The sequence below is a fragment of the Callorhinus ursinus genome, unplaced genomic scaffold (genome assembly GCF_003265705.2).
Source record: "Callorhinus ursinus isolate GAN/ISIS: 27379988/994484 unplaced genomic scaffold, GSC_fseal_2.0 scaffold3, whole genome shotgun sequence".
Taxonomy (NCBI): domain Eukaryota; kingdom Metazoa; phylum Chordata; class Mammalia; order Carnivora; family Otariidae; genus Callorhinus; species Callorhinus ursinus.
In genome coordinates this window covers 63,040,722-63,064,729 of record NW_027397065.1, presented here as the reverse complement: position 1 = coordinate 63,064,729, position 24,008 = coordinate 63,040,722, and the positions used below count along the sequence as shown (strand labels likewise).

At 41.7% G+C, this 24,008-nt stretch overlaps 1 protein-coding gene across 3 annotated transcripts in view; it reads left to right on the top strand.

Annotated features, from left to right (window-relative positions):
- Nucleotides 1-24,008, top strand: part of EGFLAM (EGF like, fibronectin type III and laminin G domains) — a 188,287-nt gene that overhangs the window by 112,592 nt on the left and 51,687 nt on the right. For all 3 annotated transcript variants that reach the window (XM_073890971.1, XM_025866656.2, XM_073890972.1), the window contains exons 8-12: nt 17,072-17,187; nt 17,790-18,108; nt 18,758-18,858; nt 19,993-20,093; nt 22,052-22,196. In XM_073890971.1, coding sequence (XP_073747072.1) covers nt 17,072-17,187; nt 17,790-18,108; nt 18,758-18,858; nt 19,993-20,093; nt 22,052-22,196 — 782 coding nt within the window. The remainder of the gene's footprint in view (nt 1-17,071; nt 17,188-17,789; nt 18,109-18,757; nt 18,859-19,992; nt 20,094-22,051; nt 22,197-24,008) is intronic.

Below are 24,008 nucleotides of genomic sequence, written 5' to 3'. Positions count from 1 at the left end.
AGAAGAAGGAGAGGAAGTGAGATCAGAAAGGTCGCCAGAGGCCAGGGGTCAAACATGTAGGTCCTGGTGAAGGCTTTGGGTTTTATTCTAAGTTAGATGCAAAGACCTTGAAGTGTTTTGAGCAGCAGAATAATAGGATCTGACCTACCTTTTAAATAGGATCATGTGGCTATGGTGTGGAAATCGACAGAGAGGAGGGGAGACCAACAGAGAGGCAATTCTATATTACTTTAAGGAGAATATGCATGAAAAGGAGAAGTAGAGAGCCAAACCAAATCATGGAATTTTGGAACGAGCACGTAGTTTCAGGACCTAGCCAAACTTCCAAAATTTTCTGATAAGGACCTGAAACCTCACCAGATTAAGTGACTAATTCTAGGTCCCAGTTAGTGGCTATGCATGTCAGATTCGTGGGACTTCTGGCCAGTGCTCTTTTCATCTCCTACCCCCCTCTCTGCTGCAAAGACCTCACTTAGACGCGTCGTCGGGCCCTTCCATGTAAGAACAGGGTCACTCCTTGCCACCTACACTTAATTTCCCTGGTCTCCTGCATACTTGTAGCTTCCTTTAAGAGCAAGGAGACTGTTGCTTCCATGGTCCCAGTGGGAAGCTTCCACATGAATTTCCTGAGATGCCTCTTTTGCTCAAAGGTCTGCTTCTTTCAGCCAGAAGTACTGGGAGTCTTTCTCCATTCTTACTGCTTCCAAGAACGCCTCCTGACCCTGGACACTTGCTGTGTCCTGTGGCACGCTGCTCCAGCCACATTAGTGAAAATCCTGTGGTTAGACCGATGATGTTTCATGAGGTCAGAAAGTGGCCTATCGGGACCTGGTTGTAAAGCTGATGGAGGTTAAGAAACTTTAGAGATCAGTGTCCCCAGACCTTCCATTTCAGTAGGCGCCCACAGGATCTTTGCTTCAGATCCGTTGTATGCATTTCTTTCTTTTTTTTTCAAAGATTATTTATTTATTTATTTATTTATTTATTTATTTATTTATCTGTCAGAGAAAGAGAGAGAGAGAGAACACAAGCGGGGGGAGTGGCAGAAGGAGAGGGAGAAGCAGGCTCCCTGCTGAGCAGGGAGCTTGATGCGGGGCTCGATCCCAGGACCCCAGGATCATGACCTGAGCTGAAGGCAGACGCTTAACCGACTGAGCCACCCAGGCGTCCCTTGTCTTATTCATTTCTTAAAGGCTGCCTGAATGCCTGAAAGATTTGGGGGCACCAGAGAGGAGTAGTTCTCAGCTGGGGGTAATTTTTCCCCCTAGGGGGCAGCTGGCCATGCCTGGAGGCATTTTTGGCTGTCATAAGTGGGTAAGGTGCTACCAACATCTAGTGGGTAGAAGGCAGGGATGCTGCTAAGTATCCTACAACACATGGCACCAGCCTCCACAGCAAACAGCAATCCATCCCAAAATGTCCATCGTGCTGAGGTGGAGAAACCTGACTCTGAGATAAAAATAAAATTAGAAAATCAAAACTTTGCTCACAGTAAAATGGCAAGCAGACTGAAAAATTAACCAGCACTCAAAAAAATCAACTAGAGTGAAGTATTTTTCAACTTTCTTGGGCTGCAACCCCCAGTAAGAAGTTGGAATTTGCACTGCAGCCCAATGCATACAAGTGCATCTATAAATACGTGTGTGTGTGTGTATGCACATGTCTCCTGGAGCAATACTCACTGTGCTGAATGCAGAGCTTTCTATTTTGATACTATTTGGTTCCATTAAAAAAAAATGTGGCCATGCCCCACTGAGTGATTTTTACTGTTCACTAATGTGTTTGGAATCTGTAGTTTGAATAATACTGAACAAAATGTGTAAGAAAATTGAATACAGTTTCATATAAATACAGATGAGCACTTAAAGGCATAAAGCAAGGGTATATTCTGTATAGAGTCACCAAAAGGATCAGCCATTAATTCACAAGTAGTTATTTTGGCCTAACATTTTTCAAAGAGAATTGAACAAGTTCTTGCCTTCGTGGGGTTGATGATCCAGTCCAGTGAACAGACCATCATACCACTAACTACCTGCATAGTGATGTGCAGTATACAGAATGCACTCTGCAGCTCCAAGAGGGGACAGGGATGGGTTTTGTGGATCAGGAAGCTGGGAGGTGGATTGGCCAAAGTTTCCCAGTGAGGTAACATTAGGGATGGCTGAGTGGGATTTCTCCAAAGGGACAGGGGATGAGGAACAAGGGAATCCAGGTAGAAGGTTTTTTGAGGGAGATCTTCAAGGATATGCATGAAGCCAAGAGACACAGGGGCATGAAGACAGAATGTAGAACCTCACCCCCACCCTGGACCCCCACACTAGGCTAATGTAAAACCACCCCCATTAGCATGTTGCTGTCTTGATCTTCCTGTTCATAGGAGCAATGCCATGCTCCTTAACCTGACATTCACAATCTTTCATGATCTGGCTCCAGCCAGCCTTTCTTGCCTTGCTGTCCTGGCTTCATCACAGGAGCCCTCTGCCCCAGCAGATGGTGGGCCGACTGTACCCACTGTTGCCAGAAGTCGGTGTGTCCTTCTACACCCTCATCTTTTCTTCCTCAGCAAATTCCTACCAGACGATCATTTCTCAAGGTGTAGGGTTCAGACATGGAAAAAGGAAATTCTTCCCTAGAAAGCATTGTGATGATTCCATTTGTTATTCTGACAATGAGTTCTCAGCACGAGCATTTCATCATTTTCTCTCTGATGGAGAACGGTTCGTGATGCCTCAGTGCTTGCAAACCCTCAGCTGAATCCAGGCTTCCCCTCGCTCTCTGTGTGGGTTTAATCAATATGCCAATATCTATTTGAAAGTGAGAACAAATACCTCTTGTTTCCATTTATTTCGAAAAAAAAAGTTTCTTGGGCACCCCTTAATCCATGACCCAGAGAGGGTTTGGCTTGCTCCTGTCACAGACTCTCTATGGGGTTTTCAATCAATTGTGGGACACGACTTCGGGTCAGAGTAACACTTAAGCCAGACTCCCTTCCCTGATTTAAGACTGGCTCTCCTCCTATGATGCTATTCATAACGTAGATGTTGTTTTCATCATGACAGCACACCATGGGACCCTCCCTAGCTTAATTATCACCAGCAGTCTTCCCTGTAGCTCATCATTAAGGGCTACTGTCTCCTAGAGCCATACGAGCTTTTGGAATGTGAGTTCACTCAAGACATTTGAATGTTGTTTTAAGTCACTTCTATTTCACCAATGCACAAAAATCATTTGAGGAAGTCTGTATACACACCCATACACACACACACACACACACACATTCACACACCATCATTAAAAATAAATGTGATAAGATGATTAGAAATCAAATAAGAAATACAAATATAATTATATGAGGTGAGACAGTCACTTAAGTCCTGGGGGTCACCAAACTCTAAACTTATTAGCAAAGACAAGAACAAAATCAAGGTCTTATAGAACTCTCTATCTGACCAAAGGATGCAAACCCGTTTTTCAGGGGAAAATAATTTTTTTTTCTGGATACGGCTATAGAAAGAAATTACCAAGTGAATCATTATATAAAGAATATTGAGCAGTGTAATGAATACTGACCTTAATAGTGGTTTAATGGGTGAAGAAATATTTTTTGCATGGCTAGATTCCTACTGATCCACATTAAAAATTGGATTGTAGCTGACTAATGGTATTTCTATGGGGATAATCAAACTTGCCAGAAGGAAAACCCTTAGAAAATTAGGAGCATTGATGATTAATATGCTTTCAGAATTATTCAGCAAATTCCTCATGTATATTTTAGAGGCTAACATCCAATGCATTCTGTTATCGAAAACCAAGGATTTTCCTTTAAACTGTTCAAAAGGATATTTCGAAAGTATCTTAATTCTTTTTAGTTCAGACACTCTCTGAAGGTGGTAGAACGTCCTTTGCTTCCTAAATTGTCGAAACTAATACAATCTCAACAAGTCACTCCTGGACTGTGTATTTCAACATCAGGTTATTTCTTTACTTCCCCAACTTCTTGTCTACACAGAAATCACCATCCTGAATCCTATGGCTTTTCTTTCTGCTGTAGGAATCTTAGAGGTTCGTATCTAGGTGTAGGTCTCTTCATTTTAGCAGCAGTATTAGCTCTTCCAAACTGTAGTCTCCATTTTTTCTTCCAGCTCAGACAAGTTTTATTTTTATGTTTTTGATTCATAAGACATGTGAAATGTTTCTATCATTCTGGTAAGACTAAAGAAATACCCCTAATCCCTTGGTTTGGATCTTGTCCTCTATGTCCACATCTAAGTGTAGTATTTTCTCTCCTATATTTTCATCTTTGTGGGAACATTTCTCAGATTCAACCCCATGTCCCTAATTCAAGTTTCTCCAGTATCAGTTTTGGTCTTTACTATCTTAGGTGTGGATTTTCATTCTCCTAATAAAATTCTGGCTATGTTACGTTACTTTTTTTAAAATTATGAACAATTTCAAACATAGTGAAAAATGTCAGGAATACATCTATATCCATGACCCAACTTTGACAAATCTTAACAGTTGCCATATTTTCTTCAGTGTTACAAAAATAAAACATTACAGAAACAGGGGCAGCCTGTACTCTGCACCCGGGACCCTCCCCACACCATCCTTCTGCCTTCTTCTTGGAGATGTTTGCATTTAGTGCTATGGTTTCCCTATACATTTAATCGTTATGTTAACATGTATATGTTTATTTATAAACGATAGAGTATTGTTTTGAATGTTTCTACACTCCTTGTAAATGCAATGACATGCAAGTATCCTTTGTTGACAAATTTTTCTCTACACATTATGTTTTTGACTGTCATGCAAGTTGAATTGTAAAGTTCTAGTTCGTGCAGTTTCATTGCTGTATCGTGTTCTACCGTATAAGTACACTGTAGTTTATTTATCAATTATTTTGATGTTAGACATTTAAATTGTTCCATTTTTTACCATTAAAAACAATGTTGCAATGAGCAATTTCATGTATGTTTCCTTGAACATGTGTAGAGGAGCTCCCCCGCCCCCCCGCCTGGCGGATGAGCTTACAGATGGAATTGCTGTGTTGTACATGCATATCTTCAACTCTGTCACCTAGTAGAAAAATGTTCCTCAGAGTATTTGTAGCTGCCTCCACTCCGCTGACAGTGTGTTCAAAACTTTTCTTGCTGTTGATCCTTGCCAATATTTGGTATTATCAGACTTATAAATAGGGTCAATCTGATGGAGGTAAAATGATACTTCATTATTGCTTTGATTTGCATTTCCCTATTTCTAGTGAGGTTAAATGTAAGGTTCTAACTTTATTAGTCATTCTATGAATTGACTGTTTATATGTTTTACCTATCTTTAATGGTATATATGCCTATGTATAATATATGTGGACAGATATTAACTTATATAGATACATCAATTATATACATAATATATATTTTTACATAGTATATATTAATAAGGATTAATATATACCTCTAAATACTAATCCTTAGTCAGTAATGTGTTGCAAATATCTTCTGCTAGCCTGTGACTTATCTCTCACTTCACTTACAGTATCAATTAATGAACAAAATTTTTTTATTCAATGTAGTTAAATATCTCAAGTTTTCTTTTGTGATTATGCTTTCTGTTTTTTTTAACTACTTCTTTTTTCCAAGGTCATTAAGGAAATTTTATTTTATCCTAAAAATTTGAAAATTTTGCTTTTCATATTTAGGGTCTCAATCTACCTGAAATTTACTTTTAAGGCACGGAGAAGTAGGAGCCTAACTTTATATATATATATATATTTTTTCTTTTTCATATAGATAACCAGTCTCCCCAGCACCAATTGTCGAATTATTAATCCCTTCTCCTATTGATTTGTAATGAGATCTTTCTGTATATCAGATCTCCACACACTTATGGATCTATTTCTGAGTTCTATAGTCTATTTCTTTATCCCTACATCAATACCACACTGTCTTAATTTCTGTAGGTGTATAGAATCATGGTATCTGGCAGGTAGTTCTACTCAACCTCATTCTTCTTCAAAATTGCCCTGTCTTTTCTTGACCTTTTGCTCTTCAACACAAATTTTAGAATAATTTTTTTGAATCCATGAAAAACTCTGTTAGGATTTTAAAAATCAGAATTATGTTGAATTCTATATTGAATGTATAAATTAATTCTGGAGGAATTGGCATCTTCATGATATAGACTTACCCAATTTATGGCCATGTTATATCTCATTCATTTATTTGGATCTTTCCAAAGTCTTAGTGCACTTTTGTTACACTCACTCTCCAGTCTCTTATACTTGGAAGGCTGTTTTAAATTAGTTTAATTTGTGGAATTTTCTTTCTTTCTTTCTTTTTTTACTTTTGTAGTCACAATTTCTTTTCATGCACTTTTCCCATGTACTTTTGAAAAGAATGTGCATTCTCTTATTTTGGTGTCTAGGGTTCTATATATGTCTACTTGATCAAGCTTTTTAATATCGTTGTCCAAACTTCTATGTTGTCAGCTTGATCTATTAGTTACTGAGAGAGATACATTAAAATTTCCCGCTACATCTCCCTGTACTTCTCTGAATCTTTTTCTTGATGTATATGTGAGGTTGTAATATTAGGTACATACAAGCTTAGAATCATCTTATATTCCTGGTGGTTCCTTTAATCATTAGTTAGCAACCATTTTTAACATTAATGATGCTGCTTCTCTTTTCCCTTAAAGTTTATGTTGTCCAATGATAATACAGATACATTAGCTTCCTTTTAGCTATTGCTTGAAACATCTTTTCATTTTTTTACTTTTGATCTCTCTGTATCTTGTGTTGTAGGTACTTTCTAGGAACAATATACAGTTTAACTTGTAAAAATCTAGTCTGACAAGCACCATCCTTTAAATGGCAAGGTTTTTGTTTTGTTTTGTTTTACAGTTATTGTAGTTGTTAACATGTTCTATTATTTCTACCCTTTTATTTTGTGTTATTTAGTCTGCTTTTTTCTTTATTTGGTGTCAGGGGGGAATCTTTGTTGCTTCTTCTCTGTTTTTTTTTTTTTTTTTTAGGATTGACTATATTTTCTTAGCCCCCCTTCCCCCTCTATAAGGATGAATTATACATTCTTTTATTTACCATCCATAAATTGTTAACTTTCAAACTTTTATAGGGACGCCTGAGTGGCTCAGTCAGTTAAGCTTTGGACTCTTGGTTTCAGCTCAGGTCATAAGCTCAGGGTCATGAGATCAAGTCCTGAGTTGATCTCCCCGCTCAGCTGGGAATCTGCTTAAGAGTCTCTCCACTTCTCCCTTTGCCCCTCTCCCCGCCACACGTGCACATGTATGCTCTCTTTCTCTCTCTCAAATAAATCAAGAAAATCTTAAAAGAAAAACCTTTTATAGTCCAAAGTTAATTAATATCTATTACCCTCATCACAAACAATAAAAGGACCTCAGCAGCCTCAATCTAAGTCAATTCTTTCTTGTCTTACATGTTATCTCTCAGTATTTTTGTCCCACCTTGCTTAGTAGGCACAGGTTAGACTTTTTTTTTATAGTAATGCTTATTTAGATTTATCCAAATGTGTATGAGTTTCTCTGCCCATTACTTTTTGCATCTTATTCTTTCCTTCTTCTACCTGAAGTATCCTTTTCAGTAAATCCTTGAGGGTCTGTCAGTGATAAGCTTGCTCCACTTTATGATCCAGTCCCTGTTTCACTCTCATTGTTGAAAAACCACTTAATCAAATACAGAATTTTTGTGATGGTAATGATTTCTCCTAGCATCGTGTCTCAAGTTGGGGAGGAGGGATGAGAAGGTATAATCATCTCTGGTTTAAATCGTCTGGTCATCACAATACCTAAAAGAGACCCAGGCCACAGTTGATGCCCAAATGTGAAGCCACTTTAAAAAAGACCACAGGAAGTCCATGGCAACAGTGGTGCTCCCACACACGGTATCGGTCATCCCACGCCGTGGGTGCGGGCGTGTCTCCCTCCCCACTAGACCGCGAGCCCTCAGCAAGCTGCCTATCCTCTTTCTCATCTCGCTCTCTACTCTGTCTCCTGGGTCCCAAGTGCAGGGTATGAACTCAGCCCGGTTTTGTACTGGCCCATTGGAGATCACAACATATACGTCAGTTTTGTGTTTGCTACCCCCAGTCTCCCCTATAAGATCCATCTTTTACTCCCAGCTTTTCTAAATCATTCTCATCAGCACACAAACATGGATGCCATCCTCACAGAAAAGACTCCATTGACCCCACAACCCCTCCCCCTCCCATCTTGTTTCTCAGCTTTCTTTCAAGCTAGAGTTATTGTGTTGTCTACATTCACTGTTACCACTTTTTTTTTTACCTCTATGCACTGTTCAGCCAACTCCAACCTGCTTCTACCTCTACTGCTCATGTGAAGAGGGCCAATGACCTCCATTTTTCCAAACATAACGTTGTCCCATGAACATATCACATGCCATCAAATTTAAAATAATTTTAAAAAACAATGAAAATTTATAATACATCTGACTACTTTCTTAAGATAAATTTCTAATACAATTACAAAACTGAATAACTCAAATGCTTGATATACACTGCCAAATTATCCCACAGAGAGAGGAGAGAGGGAGAGGGGAAGAGAGAGATCTCACTTCTTAAGCCATATCCTCCTGACACTATGGACAATAGTTTTCTTTGCTACTAAACTCCCAGTGAAGATGACGGGCTTAGAGATTTGGCATTGACCAGGTGAAAACTGGGGTCTTCCAGAAAACTTTTATTTTGTGTTTACCATGTGCAGAGCACACTGTAAGATTTGGCTCTCAAAGAGAACATTCAGTCATTCAGTCATTTTCTTACCTAACAAATCCATATTGAGTGCCTGCTGTATATGTAACACTGAATTCATAATGCCGGCCACCATGTCAGCTGCTTAGAAATGTTTTCATTACCTATCTAAATAGTGCCCACTCCACCTTGAGTCCTGAGGTATCGCCACAGAAAGTCGTCAGTGAATTACTATTCATTATTCTTTGAAGTCACAAAGATTCCAAGTCTGAAATTTCTAGCACAGCGTGATGAAAATATGGCCTTGGGTTTTCCTGCTGTGTTTACCGCAACCTCTTGCATTATGCTTTGCCTATGTATCTCCTCCATCAGCAGGTAGCAAAGAAGTAGGTGCCTAACACCTTGGTTTCTGGCCATTTGCTTAACTTTCCACGGCCCCATTATCTTTAGAAAGGGAAGCTCTGAGGGAGAGACATACAGTGTCTTGTGCTTGGTTGACAGGTTTATGTTCAAAAGGCAACACCCCACAGGGGTTATGCATAGTCGGCGTGTCCTGTGTGTGTGTGTGTGTGTGCATAAAGATAAAGGAGTCAGAGAGACTTTGAGGTGAGGGCCCTAGAAGTCACTTGGTGCCTGGGGTATCATCCTGAGCTACAGTCAGTTGAGAGTTTCATGAAGCAGAAACAAATGAGCAAACACATCTGCCTATGGCTGGTACTTAGAGCAGCTCACTCCCAACACCCCACTCCTACCACTATGGAAACACCCACCCTGGATTAGTTAGATCTATTTAGGTTGGAGGAAAACATTCAGGCAGATTATTTGGGGGAAAGGAAGGAGCAAGGGAAACCATTCAGCGTCCTTGTAGATGCTCTGAATTTCTGTGGTGCCGAGGCTGATGTTAAGTAGGCTAATTTTCTGCAGAACCAGAAGTCTCTCCCAGTGACCTTCAGGATCACAGGGGAGCTCTGTGCCCGCCCCCCCAGCATGCACACAGTTGGTGGGTACATTTCCCAAGAAGAGGGTCTATTTCATTTCAGTTAGGAATGCACTAGACTTCCAGCCATCACAACCACCCTCACTGCCAAAGACAGCATAGTAGAAAGGAAAGTTCCAGAAGACTTCTACTTGCATCTTACTGAATCAGACTACCTCACGGTCACCCCTAGATGCAAAGGGAGCTCGGAAATCCAACGTTTACTCCTATAGTATCTACAGAGAAGAGGTAACGGAGGAGGGATTAAGGTTGAAATCTGCCTTGCCCTTGGATATGAAGCCCTCCTTTTGGTAGATTTTCACATGAGGCCTCTCAGAGGTGGTTGGTCTGCATATGATTGTCTTAGGCTCAGGCTTAGATCCTGGTTCCATCATTTTTGGCCAGGGTGGCAGGACTGACTTCACTTAAAGCATATAGCCCATGCCAAAGCGACTTAATGCTTGGAAGACCCACCCCAGAAGGGGCAGGGGGTATGGATGGTTTTCCAGGAAAAGTCTGAGGAATGATTTCTTTAAGATCTTAGAAAGAATTGATAGCTTTTAAGCCCTTTATGTGGGCTAGTGTTTTGTGCCTATAGTTTTGCTATTAAAGAATCCAGATGAATGCTGCAGTCATATATTTTTATTATGCCTAAATTATTTTAAAAGTTCACTCTTTTTATTTCTTAATGTAAATTTCTAAAATGTGCCAGGGAGTGAGTAAGGTTTGGCATTATAGTAGAAACTGATATAGACAGTATTGCCTTCTTCAAGGCATTTTCAATCCATTGGGAGAGTCACAGTTACGAAATCGTTCCACAGATAAATATGTAACTACAAGTAAGTAATGCTTTAAAAGAGGAGAGAACCATGAAGATATATAGGAAGAGAACCTGACTTTATTTGGGGTACAGAGAAAACATCTCTAAGAAAGTGATTTTGAGCAGAGATATAAGAATTAAAAAGGCAAAAGATGGGCAATGAGGGAGGATTTCCAAGCACAGAGAATAGCATGTGCTAAGACCCTGAGGCAGAGAAAGCATGATGTGCCTCCCAAATTGAAAGAAGCACCAATGTTCTTTCTGGCTGGAGCAGGATGAGAAGGAATAAATTGGTATGAGATGGGGCTTGAACTGGCAGTAAGACAGAATTTCTAGAGGGAGAAAGGCCACGGGTCTGACCTGTCATTTTTCCATCCAACCAACCGAGTCTTGAATATGTACACTGGAAGAGATGAGCCAGTTTCCGTCCATGACACACTGCTTCATGGGGGACCCCTTTCCTCCAACCATTCTTGTTCTGGCGAGTCGAGGTTTTGAGGATGCCCAGTTAAAAATACTTACCCTCTTTGTCCACTTTATGAACCAACTGAGAAATAAGACAGGCTAGTCAGCAGATAAAAGAATTAAATTGCCATCCTTATTTCCGATAAAGCCTGGGCAGAGGACGTAGCTTACTCTAAGGTACAAAGTGGGTTTGCGAACTCCCCTCTCACTAGGGAAGAGCCCACTTGAAGGAAAGTTTGCATCTGTGGAGAAGTCACCCCTGCCCAGGTCACTGCGTTCCACTTTTTCAGGTTGAGAAGGGAGGTGGGAGGGATTGCCTTTGCCCTCAACTCCTCCTCCCTCCCCAGGTCCTTTGATAGATTAGCTTCACTCAGTTCAGAAATGTGGACCAAATGCTTCCACCCAGAGTGAGGCTACTGTCTCTACCTCTTCAGGGAGACCAAGGGGTTGGACAAGAATCCAATAGTATTTTGGGAAACTTTCTGCATGATTACAACTTCGGGAGTGCGGAATCAGTGTTCCTCTCTCATCCATTGCCAAGAGCTGTTAAGAGAAGGGCCTCACATAACCTGGACCTTATGAATGAAGATGAATGCTGATAAATGATATCCTATCTTCTAGGAGGCTTATAATGTTGAACACAAAGCCACAATCCCCAAAGCATGTAACTTCCTTGCTGAACTCTTTTTTTTTCTTTTTCATCCACATAAATAAAATTCCCCAGTTGTTTCTTTTTCAAACCTTGCTTGAAGTAACAGATGCCAACAATATGTCTAAATCAAAAGTGTAAACTTCAGGGTCACAGAATGTTAGTGCTGGAAAGGGTCCTGTAGGTCATCAAATCTAATCCCATTCCTTGTTTTATTAGAAAACATAAGACCCAGAGAGATTAAGTGTCTCGCCCAGGGTCACATAGTCATCTGTGTCCCTTTCCTAATTATTTGGATTCTGTGACCAGGGGTATTTCCAACTACAGCATGTTGATACATCAGAGAAACTCACTATTTATAGAACACTTGTGATGCTTTTTATAAAAATAAACATACAGGGGCGCCTGGGTGGCTCAGTTGGTTAAGCGGCCGCCTCTTGATTTTGGCTCAGGTCATGATCTCAGGGTCCTGGGATCAAGCCTTGAGTCAGGCTCCACACTCAGCGGGGAGTCTGCTTCAGGATTCTCTCTCTCCCTCTGCCTCTTCCCCACATGAGTGCCCTCTCTCTCTCTCAAATAAATAAATCTTTAAAAAATAAAATATAAACATACAGGTTTTTGCCAAATAAATCACCCTTAATTTGTTAGTAGTAATTTGTATTTTGTGTATTAGTTTTTCTTGTAGTGGAAGAACCCTTGAACTTGTTTTACATTCAGTCAGTGGTTTGACTTTTCTTGTTCTTAATAAATGCCTCCTTTTTAATGTTCTCTTTTCCTAATTAACAGCACGCCAAGTAGAATGGCATAAGTTATGCATCTTAATCACAATAACCCCAGGCTACTGAGAGAATTCTTATCACTGTCTCGGACTGTGCATTCAGTGTTCACTTAGAAACGACATTGGTAAAAACTTCATAGAAGCCATGGATTTGGACTCTGAGGTGGTAGGGCCATCCATGAACAAGAGCAGAGAATTTTATTCCATGTTCCTTCCAGTCATGCTGTGCTCCTTTCCTTCCTATTAAAAATGGGAAGTAACTATTAGCCCAGTTTATGATGAGGGATAGGGAATTTGAGATGCTGTAAAGTAGAAAGCAGCATCAGGAGCCCAGAATTCTGGATCAGTTCTGCCACCAACGAGCTATCTCTCTGGGCAAGTCACATGGACTCTCTGAGCCTCAGTTTACCCATCTGTAAAATGGACTTGTGGTAACTGTTCTCTAAGATCTTTCTATTCAAAGATTTCATGACCTGAGCCAAATTATAAGGACACTCTGAGTCCTTATAATTCCATATTCCTTTCCCCACCCTTATCTCACACCCTTCATTTCCCCAAACCAAGCAGTAGCCTCTGGCTTCAAAGAGATATGCGATATCATGTCAAAATAGAGTAGTTTTTATAAATACCGAAGGACTTTATCCAGTGAATAATACATGCTTTATTCTACTCGTTAGAAAGAACAGAGAATCTGGCATCATTTCCATTCTCATCATGGTACCATTTCATAGCAGCTGCAACACATCCATGGTCCTTTTCTCTAAGGCATTTCCTTCAAGATAGACTTCCTAGGTGGGCTAAGGGGCAGGAGGAGACCTCAGCTACCTACACCCAACTTCAGTGTTTTCATGTTCTTCTGGCTGAAGTATCTTAGATACTTGGCACCAAAAAGTACATGATTGGGTGTTATGGATATTGAACTAGGGGTCATATGATCCAATTCTGGTCCTAGATCTTCTAATGAGATGTATGACCTTGATCTCAAGTCACTTGTCTTCTGTGGCCTTAGTTTACACATTTATGAAATGGGAAGTTTGGACTGGATGGTGTCTAAGGTCTCCTTCAACTTTAAAGTATGTGAAGTGTTACTTAAATGGACTTAATTGGATGATGGAAAGGGATATCAAGGAGTCTAAAATTATGGTTCCTGCCTTCAAGAGGTTCACAGCTGAGTTGGGAAACACAAGGGCAGCATTCCAGGGCCAGGAGTCCAGAGGTAGAAATAAAATTTAAACATCTGTTGATTTTATCAAGCTATGGAAGTTTATTCTAAGCTCACATATCCTGGAGTGGATGGCCCCAACCAGGAGGCGATGGAGGAATGTCCTACAGGTCTTGCCAGTTCCATCTTTTGTGGAATCACCATCTTTTCTCTGGAAGTGTCTGATGTTCTCTTTAAAATACCATTTGATTTTGGCCTTTTGATGATATACATTCAACTCTGTCTCCACAGGATGCATGCAATTAGGAGGATGGGTAAGCTATGTGTAGGATATAGGAGAGGAAGAAAATATGGCAATGTGGAAAAAAGCAATAACCAGTCTTGGGATAAGAAAACACAAGATGTATTAAGGAGATAACTGGTCGACCAGTTTGGCCATTAGGACTTTTGAAGAGGGGAAAAAATGCTGAAAACACAATTTGGAGTCAGATTATGAGTAGTATGATGTAGTCAAAAGAGAGACCAAATTCTAGCTCTGCTATTTACCATCTGCGTGCCTTTGAGCAAGTTATTTAATCTTTCTGAGCTTATATCTCCACATGGTAAAATGGAGATAATAATACCAATAACACAGAACTTTTTGAGGATTAATAGAAACAATGTATGAAAAGTTCCTGGCACACTAAAACTGGTCAATAAGTATTAATTTTCTAAATCTCAGGCTCTTTCCACCTCCATAGTAACTTCTTCTCTAACAGGCAACTAGGAAAGTAGCAACCAGACAGACCTGGCTTTGAGTTAGGCTTGGCCAGTTATAAAGTCTTTGATCTTAGTCAAATGATTCAGCCTTTCTGAACTTCAATTTACTTATCTACAATGTGAAATTAACCATTCTTACTTTGCAGGATTATTGTAAAGTTTAGAAATGTATTACATCATGCACACAGCAATACCTGTTAATTGTGGAGAGACAGTAGGTTTCAATAAATGATGGTGATGCGGGAAAGAAGGAGGAAGAGGGGTTACATCAAGATCCTTGAACTCTCAACCAAGAGCCTAGGATTTATCTTGTGGGTTGTGGTGGTCTTTGAAAGTTTTTATTTTTCAGATAGGGTATCATAAGATGAAATGAAGAGAATCTTGACTTCGATGAGCACAGTACAAGAATGGCAAGAATGTGCACAAGGCGGGGAGAACACCTTGGTAGAGAGAGACCAGCTCCCTGGAGACAAAACCCAGCTCTCTTCATGTATAGTTCTTTGATTGCCAAATGGAGTCTTTCCTCCTTAATCTGACAATGGTGAATCTATGAGAGAGACAGACATAGAAACAGAGAGTGAGAGAGGGACGCAGAGAAAGGGAGAGTCGAGGAGAGAGGTAGAAAGATGCACAGCTTCAGAGAGACAAGAGAGAGGAAGGCTGTGTTCGAGGGCTTCCTGGCTCTTTGTGTGAAGACATCTGGCACACAGCTGTGGCAGCTGGATGCAGGTGGCTTAAGAGAACTTGCATCCAGGTATAAACCTGGAATCAACAGGCTTGAATTTTCAGCTGACGTGCAGCTATTTTAAGTAAAACTGTGGGGAATTGAAGTGAAGGTGGTGAGAACACCACCTCCCCTATGTTATCCCACCTCCACCAAAATGTGCCTGAGCACCTGAGAACAGTTCCTTCTCTGCTGTCTCCACATTACCTGCCCACCACGGTCTCTCTCTTCCTGGTCCAGAGGAGATTTCTGGTCGACAGTGTGCCCACCGAGAAGGCTTCCCACACCCTCTTTCTTCATGTCCTTCAAGTTTGTTTTCAATCTGCATGCTTTTTTTTTTTTTTTTTTTTTTTTTTTGCTTAAAGGAGGGTGAGTTTGCTTTTGTGAGAAAGGTGTTTGGCTTAGCTTATTCTGAAAGCAGAATGTCTTTAAATTCAGTTTATATTTTTCATGTCTCCCTTCTATCTTTTCTTTTTCTTTTTCTAGCCAGTAATCCAAACACTGAATATCTGATGAGCATTGGCAACCTACAAAAGTCAGTTTCTGTTGCCAGAGTTGTTTCTGCTGTAAGGGCTGGTGCCCAGTATGTCCTCTTTAGAGAAGGCAGTTGGTACCTAGGCCCAAACTGACTGGGAGGAAATGGGGGTGCTATGGAGCAGCACTTTGGAAGACTCTCAGACCCTGGGGGAGTACCACCTGTGTGCGCCTAAGGCAGGACGGTTGCAGATCGGTAGATTTTGTGACCATCCTTCAAAGGGCAATGTCGTGTATTGTCTCCTAAGAGTTTTTCTCAGCCCACCTTCCAGTTCTCAGAGATCCCATTGTCCTGCTAAGATGGATGGAAATGGTGGCACCCAAGATAGCAGTGTAGGGCCCCCTTTTTTCTGGGTGTAAGAATGTTCACTCTAGTGCAATGTCTCTTTCTTGTTTTAAAGAATTTGTAATGAAATGTTTCATACATCAGGGTTCATATAAAGATAATATGAACACTCATAGGTACCCAGCACCTGTCTTAAGAAATAGACTGTTATAGAGCACTCAAAGGCTTCTGTGTCCTGCAGCTCATTCACATCCCTCTTCTACCTTCCCTCAGGTATTTATGTCATCGTCCTACTTTTCTTATGAGTTTAAGACATATATATATATACACATCTACATATATATTTAGAACTGTATACATATACACACATATATATATATTTACACATAAATATATATATTTAGTTCTATATAGGTCTATTTATATATATTTATCCCTAAATAATATATTAAATTTTGCTTGCTGTTGAATTTTATATAAATGGCATCAAACTGGATATGTTCTTTTGCGATTTGCATTTTTTGCATGGAATAATGTGAGATTAAGCCATGTCGATTCATTAAGTACTCATTCATTCATTTCTCCTGCAATATAGTATTCCATTCCATAGATAGAATATAATTCATTTATCTAGTCTCTGTTGACAGATATTTAGGGTGTTACTAGTTGTTATAAATAGCAAATTTGTAATGTTTTTTACTAATATAAATTCTGATGCTATGAATGTGTTTTGCATATGTCCTGGTACACATGTGGGAGGATTTCTCCAGATTTTGTAAGTTGGAGTGAAATTGCTGGGTCAAAAGGTGTGAACATTATCTACTTATTTCCAAGAATTTTTGCAGAGTGGTTGTATACATCTAACATCAGGGTATAAAGAGTCCCCATGGATCCCATCCTTGGTAATATTTTTATTGCCCAACATTTACTTTTTTTGGCAGTCTCGTCAATATAAAGATGCAGATCTTTCTGGTACTAATTGGCATTTCCTTAGTACTTATGAGATGAAACTTTTTTTTTTTTTTTGGTCATTGAGGCTTCCCCTCTTGTGTTGAATTCTTTGTGTGTTCCCAATACATCCTGATCCGTTTGACAGAGCTCTCCGTGTATGGCTCAAGTAGAATAGAAAAGGGAGGGAAGGCGTATGTTGACAGTGTGTGCTCTTTTCTCCGTGAAGGCCGCGAGGAAGCAGGAAGTGGCCACTATGGATCCCGTTATACAATCGACACGGGAGTTGGTGAGGATGATGACGGGTTTGAAGACTACTTAGATTTGGATATTTCCTTTGAGGAGGTAACAAGAATCTCTGCTTGTAAAACCTGGGAATTTTTGTTTTCATGCTGAACAAGGCAATTTAACCAATGGACCATAAACATTTTATTTAAAACTTACTTAAAACTTACTTAAATTGGCCCATTTGCTCTTAACATGTATTTATTTTCTGTATTGGGCTCCAGGTGCTCATAAATTCGTAGTAACTATGTACCGACCATGCTAATGTCCTGTAGCCAGCCCCTGCCTGCTGACTTCACAATCCGGCAGAAACATATTTAGATTTCCCACCAAGTGGACATGTATAAAGTCAGCTATTACAAGGAAATGAACAATTCCTTGACAAAGTAATACATCTTTGTGATATAATAATAATAAAAATCATGTAATATCAGCTTTGCCACTGATTTTCTGAATAGCACAGGGAAAGGTACTTAAAATCCTTGAACCTAAAGTTCTTGTCCATAAACTGGGGTCAGTACTATCTGCCCCATCTACATCCTAGGGTTTTGAGAAATAACAAAAGTGACCATATTGTCAAATATTAGACATCAACCATAATAAGGCTGTCCAAACACTGTGCTCTGTGTTAATCCTCAACCCTTTCTCTTCTCTGGCTTTAGGCGAAACCACTTCCTGTTCTCAAAGGAGGAAATAGGAAATTTTTGGCGGAATCCAAGATGGCACTCAGGTCAAACCCAAAGACTGCTCCAAGGCTTGGCCCCCCTACCCTAGCATCTCTCCCAATGACTACAATGGCTCCCCAGCCCACTCCAGTGGAGAGGAAAGGGAAGAATGGTGTGCTTATAATGCCAAGGCTCTTTGACATGTCTTGTGATGAAACGCTCTGCTCTGCTGATAGCTTTTGTGCCAATGACTACACCTGGGGGGGCTCGCGGTGCCATTGCAACCTGGGCAAAGGTGGTGCAAGCTGCTCAGAAGGTAGGCCCTTGGTGGGGAGAAGAACATGGTTGGGGGTTGGCCCCAGTGGGAACCAGAGGGCAGTTTTATGCTCCACACATGGTTCCTTCTAGCCTTTTTTCTAAGATAAGCACCTTTTCCATGTATTCATAATTAAATTAGCTATCCAGGAAAAATCTAAGGCCACTTCCATTCCTTCTAGTTGAATAGTGCCCTGTTTCTGTATGTGCCATATGTGTAGTACTTTTGGAGCAATTAACAAGTCATCCTAAGAGCACCTTGGGGAGGCAGACTTTACTTGGATCACATCTCCACTGAAAAAGTGCAACTCAAACATGGGCATGAAGGTAAGAAAGATAATAATTGAGCCAACTTACATTACACAGATGTCCAGCTGGAAGGCAGGTGTCAGTGGTCTTGAAACCATTGATTTCTTTTTAGGGTAGCAAGTTAACAATCTCCAGTTTCTCCCTAGGAATTTCTGAAGCTCAAAGTTCCCAAGAACGAGAATCATAGGTGTAAAAAGTAGAGAAGATAATAAGCTAGGTGTAACAGATTTTTCGGGGTTTTCACTTAATGACTTCTAGGCAATGTCATAAATTGATTTTTGCATTTGAAGAAGTAAGGAAATCGTATAGTATGCTTTTATGTTGTCTTTTTCTCTTTTCAGATATTGTTATACAGTATCCCCAGTTCTTTGGCCACTCCTATGTAACTTTTGAGCCTCTGAAGAACTCCTATCAGGAATTTCAAATTACTCTTGAATTTAGGGTAAGAAGGATTAGTTGTTTGATGAATGCCTATTGGACGGACATCTTAGCTCAGCATTGTGCCATATCAAATGGGGCGGGCTGGGAATGCAAGAAGTGTGGAGGTAAATAGCAAAGGTAAATATGACACAGAGTCTGTCCTTAAACACATTCACACGGTAGCAAGAACGATGGGCGCATTCACACATTCCAGGGTGCCAGTGAGTGCAGGGTGGGTTCTGTATGCTACTGAACCATGGAAGTGGCTGGCTGGCCAGTGAGAGCATGCAGGTCCTAGCGCTGTGGCTCTCGTCATCATTGTGACTCTTCAAAGACCAGAATCTCAGAGGCATAATGCATTCCCCATTCCAAATCCCTCTTAAAGGGAGCTCACATATCTGTCATCCTTGCCATGATGATAACCGAACAAATAGAAAAATGGCTACATACACAGCCCTGGCACATAGTGAGAGCCCAGTGGATGCTCTCAGATCTGAATCAACTGCAAATCAGATTTCAATCAGGGACTTCAGTTTAGAGTTATTCTTTTGGGCATCTCGGACAATACAGCAAGGTTTGGAGATCTGGAAACAAGTCCCCTTTGAGGTCATGGTCACAGTGCTGAGTGTCCAAAAGATGATCTGTCCCAGTCTAGGCAGCGGACATGGGTGAAAACCAACCTAGTCTATCAGCGGGGTGGATTTTATCATCCTGTTCCCCTAACAGAAGGAAAGAAGCAAATGTGCATGCTTCTCCAGAGGGAGGGAAGTAAAAAGAGTAAAAAAAAAATAATAATAAAATAGAATGCTCTTTGGTGAAAATAGAATTCGATGGACACACCAACAGCCTCCCTGTGATGGTGGTCTTTGTGCACATGGTTTTCCTGAACCTCCGCCGGTGGACCCACCAAGCCAAGGGAAGAGCAGGTCAAAAGCAGAGCCAGCTTTCTCCAAACTCACTACCATTCCTCACACACTGTTGATATCACTGCCCTTTGTTTCCTGGAAAGGAATGGAGAATTGGTACCTGGGAGTTCACCGGGGTCCTTGTGCTTGCCCCTTTGTAAACAGGACCACAGAGAGAGTGCTCAGGTTTCATATTCATGAGTGTTTCCAGGTGGTGCTCATTGTTGGTGTGGCTTTTGTTCAAACAATAGGCAGAGGCGGAGGATGGCTTATTGCTCTACTGCGGGGAGAATGAACACGGGAGGGGCGATTTCATGTCTCTGGCCATCATCCGACGCTCCCTCCAGTTCAGGTAACTCCCACTGAAACCCCACGGATTTGTTAATACCATCCTACGTTATGTTTACATTTTTATAGTGTGAATAAAATATAAATGGGATGGATTCCTGCAGATAAAGGAATGGTGTATATAAGGCAAGCATGGAGCTGCTTACTAAGTAGTGGCATATCAGGATTGCAGGTCACCCTTGAAGCTTGAGTTTTGGAGCCCTGTAACTGTTCATTCAACAGGAAATGTTTCTGGAGCAGCTGCAGTATACCAGGCACTGTTGTCGGTCCAGCGAATGCAACAGTGAGCCCAAGCGACCCAGTCCCTTCACTCCTGGAGCTTGAGTAGATGTGATGGGAAGGAGGATGGGATCTTCTTGTCTCCTGTGGCAAATAAGACTGAGGGCCATAGAGAGCAGAGAGGGGCCTACAACCTCCTGAGGGTTCCCAGAGGCCCAAAGCCCATCCTCGGCTCCCCTGACCCAGGGCCGTGGCGAGCTGTTTGGCGCTCCTCCCCAGCCCTGATCATTTCTCTCCCAGTAGACTTTGGAAGCCACCTTTAGTCTGTGCGTGGGTTTCTGGGGGTGGAGTTTTGTGGAGGTGTGAGTGTTTTAACCACCCTCATGGGGGTGTACACAGCACCTATTTGAGAATGACCAGTGAGGCTCAGCCTTGTCCTTGTCCCTAGTGCACTGGTGAAGGTCCTGATGACACCATCTCTCTGCTGCCTGACCTTCAGCAAGTGACTTAACCTCTCTGCGCTGGCATTTCCTCCCAGGACTCTTGTGAGGATGAAATGAATGAATACACAAAAGTGCTTAGAGCGGTGCCTGGCTCATAGCAAGCACTCCGTAAGCACTAACCATTATTTCCTTTTGATTATTTCAGCCCCAGAATTACTTTAGGTTAAGCTGGAGAAGACTGTTGAACACCCCACTTGGGGAAGACAGCGGTTCCCCATCCTTTGCTAAATGCTTTGATTCATGGGAGTTTGGTGCTGGGCCAGGGTCTGGGACAGCAGTTCTCACACTCGGAGGATGTGTACCACTAGCAGGGATTTGCCAGTAGCCGCTCTCCAGCTCTGCACCTCCTGATTCTGCCACCTCCCTGTAGATAAGCCTACTCCGCCACGCCTCTCAACCCCATTCCTCTCCACCGAGGATCGTGGAGCCACAAGGAATCCATGAGAAGTAGCTGCAGTTAGTGCAGGTCCTGAGAAGTATGATGCTGGTTGCGGGTCCTTCCCTGCTGGCCATCTCGTGACCCACAGGGAAGTGACATGGCGGCCATCTGGAAGTTGATGGGATAGGGTCGGAATTCTAGATGTAAGGCACAGTGACTACTGGGTACCCTGCACCATCAGGAAGTTGGAGGAAGAAAACAAAAACAAGACCAGAGCAATCATCTGAGACTGCTCCTCCTCTGCCCACACCTCCCCACAAAGCTGAGGCCCCCTGGGGAAACTGCACCTGCATTTGGGCACAGCTGAACACAGATGGCAGTGCTGGCCAGCTCGCCAAGATGAGTGTGAAGACTTGTGTTTTTAACATTTTATTAATATCACTGAGCCCGTCATCTGGGAGTTGGGAGAAGTCCCCAGAGAAATACCTGGAAGCAGAAAGACTCAAGTTCTAATTCGCTGTACCTTGGATCCACTTTGAAGCATCTGGCAGTCACTGAGAGAGGGTGGGGGGAGGATCTTAGGTGCCCATCCTTTTTAAAGCCGCAGAGAAAATCAGGTTGAAGAAGGCCCCACATTTGAAGCATCTATGGGCAGATTGAAGATAACTGGACTGAGACTGGCCCAGAGAGCAGGCGTCTAGCTCTTTCGTGTAGAGATTGAAACGGTTCCTGATATTCATAAACATAACCCAACAGGTTGATGCTCAAAGAAGCCATCGCCCCAGAAGTGCTGTCCACGGGGTCTGAGCACATAAGGAGCTGGTTAATCAGAGAGCCTTTCTCTCCTTTTCCTCCCTACAGGTTTAACTGTGGAACTGGGGTTGCCATCATTGTAAGCGAAAGCAAAATCAAACTAGGGGCCTGGCACACGGTTATGCTCTACAGAGATGGGCTCAAAGGACTGCTGCAGCTGAACAATGGCACCCCGGTGTCAGGCCAGTCCCAGGTGAGTGCAAGCCTCACGCCCTGCCCGCCCACCTAGCACCCACCATTAACATCCCCCCCCCCCACTCGGAGGGCTGAGGCAGACGAGGCAGGATGCATGCTCAGGGCACCCATCCATCCCACATCTCCCGAGGAGAAGAGTTGAACTTGCAAGCATCATCACTGTGGGGGCACAGAAACGTGCAGTTGGCCTTGTGCTCAGGGCCATGTTGTCTTGCCACAAGGACATCAAAGCCAGGGGTGCAGAAGAAGGCCTGGATTGGAAGAATAGAAGCCATTATTAGTGCCAAACACAAAGCTTGCTTTTAAGGCAAGGGTGTTGCCATGTGACTTTAGAAAACAGTCCTGAAAAGTTCACTTGGTTGAATCTGCAGGAATGATCCTTTCATCTACCATTTTGGGGGGCCGTGATTACAGGAAGTGGTCAAACAATTTAACTGTTGGGCTACTCAGTAAATCACCTAGGTATTCACATGTTGGTCATGCTCTGGGAAATTTTAGAACCCTGTTGAGAGTAAACAGTTTGGATTAGCAACCTGCCAAGGAACCGAGTCTGTAATTATAATCAGGCAGGTGTCTGTATTCTCTGAGGAAAAATGTAGCAAGAAGGCCTTTGTGTATATGTGTGTGGTTTCCTCCCTGCCTGGACTTTTCACTATTTTTTGCTGGCAAGACATGTTATATAAAGGGCCATGCCTTGCTGATTCCCATAAATTTGGACCCCAGTGGTTCCAAAGGAACAAGAATCCAAATATAGTGCATATGAATCCAGTGAGGTTGCTTATGCATATATGCATGTATTTCTAAGGGGAAAAAGACAGGATAAACGAACTATAGAATCACATCCATGCCAGGACAATAGCCCTAATATGATTACAATTAAGTTTGATAAGAATAAAGAAGCTTTGAACTTGGATCCCAAATACTAGCAGTGAATATAAGATGGAGAAGCTGTAATAGAAGTAATACATGTCAAAATGTCTTATGGCTTAAAGCAAGGAAATTCAATAAAGGTTAATAAACAGAGCCATGTGGTAACAACAAGCTAAAGAAATTATAAGTTGCAGTAATAAAGACATAGTATCTAGAAAAATGGAGGTGATAATCCTATTACATTCTAGGAGCTATGTATATCGCCTCCAGTGCTCTAATGGTAAATCAGATCCTCCAAGAGGCTTGCGTTCAGATCTGTGATTGCACTCCAGGAGGACCACAGACAAACTGGAGCGTGTTTAAAGGGCAGTCATTGAAACAGGAAAATGACCTGAAATCCCTAGAATGATTGATTGAAGGAGCATTGTTTAGTTTGGAGAAAAGAAGGTGAAGGTGTGGATGATGGTGCCTTTTCATCACAGAATCAGAGAGAGAGAGTTTGGAGGAAGAAGGACTTACTCTGTGGACCCCCAAGGTGAAATTGAAAGGGGAGAGCCTAAGGAAGTGATTTTAACTCCACTTAATCATACAAAGGTGTACAGAAGGGCAACAGACTATCTCAGAAGACAGTTCCCTGTCCTTAGGGGTGTTCAAAAAATATGTGACCAAAATCTTTTGGTGGGGTACACAAGGGCTCCAGAAGACAACGGGAGCGTGGACTATATGAGTTTCTGTATCTTTTCCAATCCTATGGGTCTATAATTTTAATGAATATAAGAATTAATTGCAAGAAGCATATAATGTCATGGCTACTCAGGGCAACATTTGCCTCTCTACTACCAGGACTTGCTAGCAAGCTGAAAAAAAGCAGGACAGCAGCTGTGGAATGTTTAGTAAACTGTCTTGGGAGATAGTGACTCTGTCTTGAATCAAGGTTTAC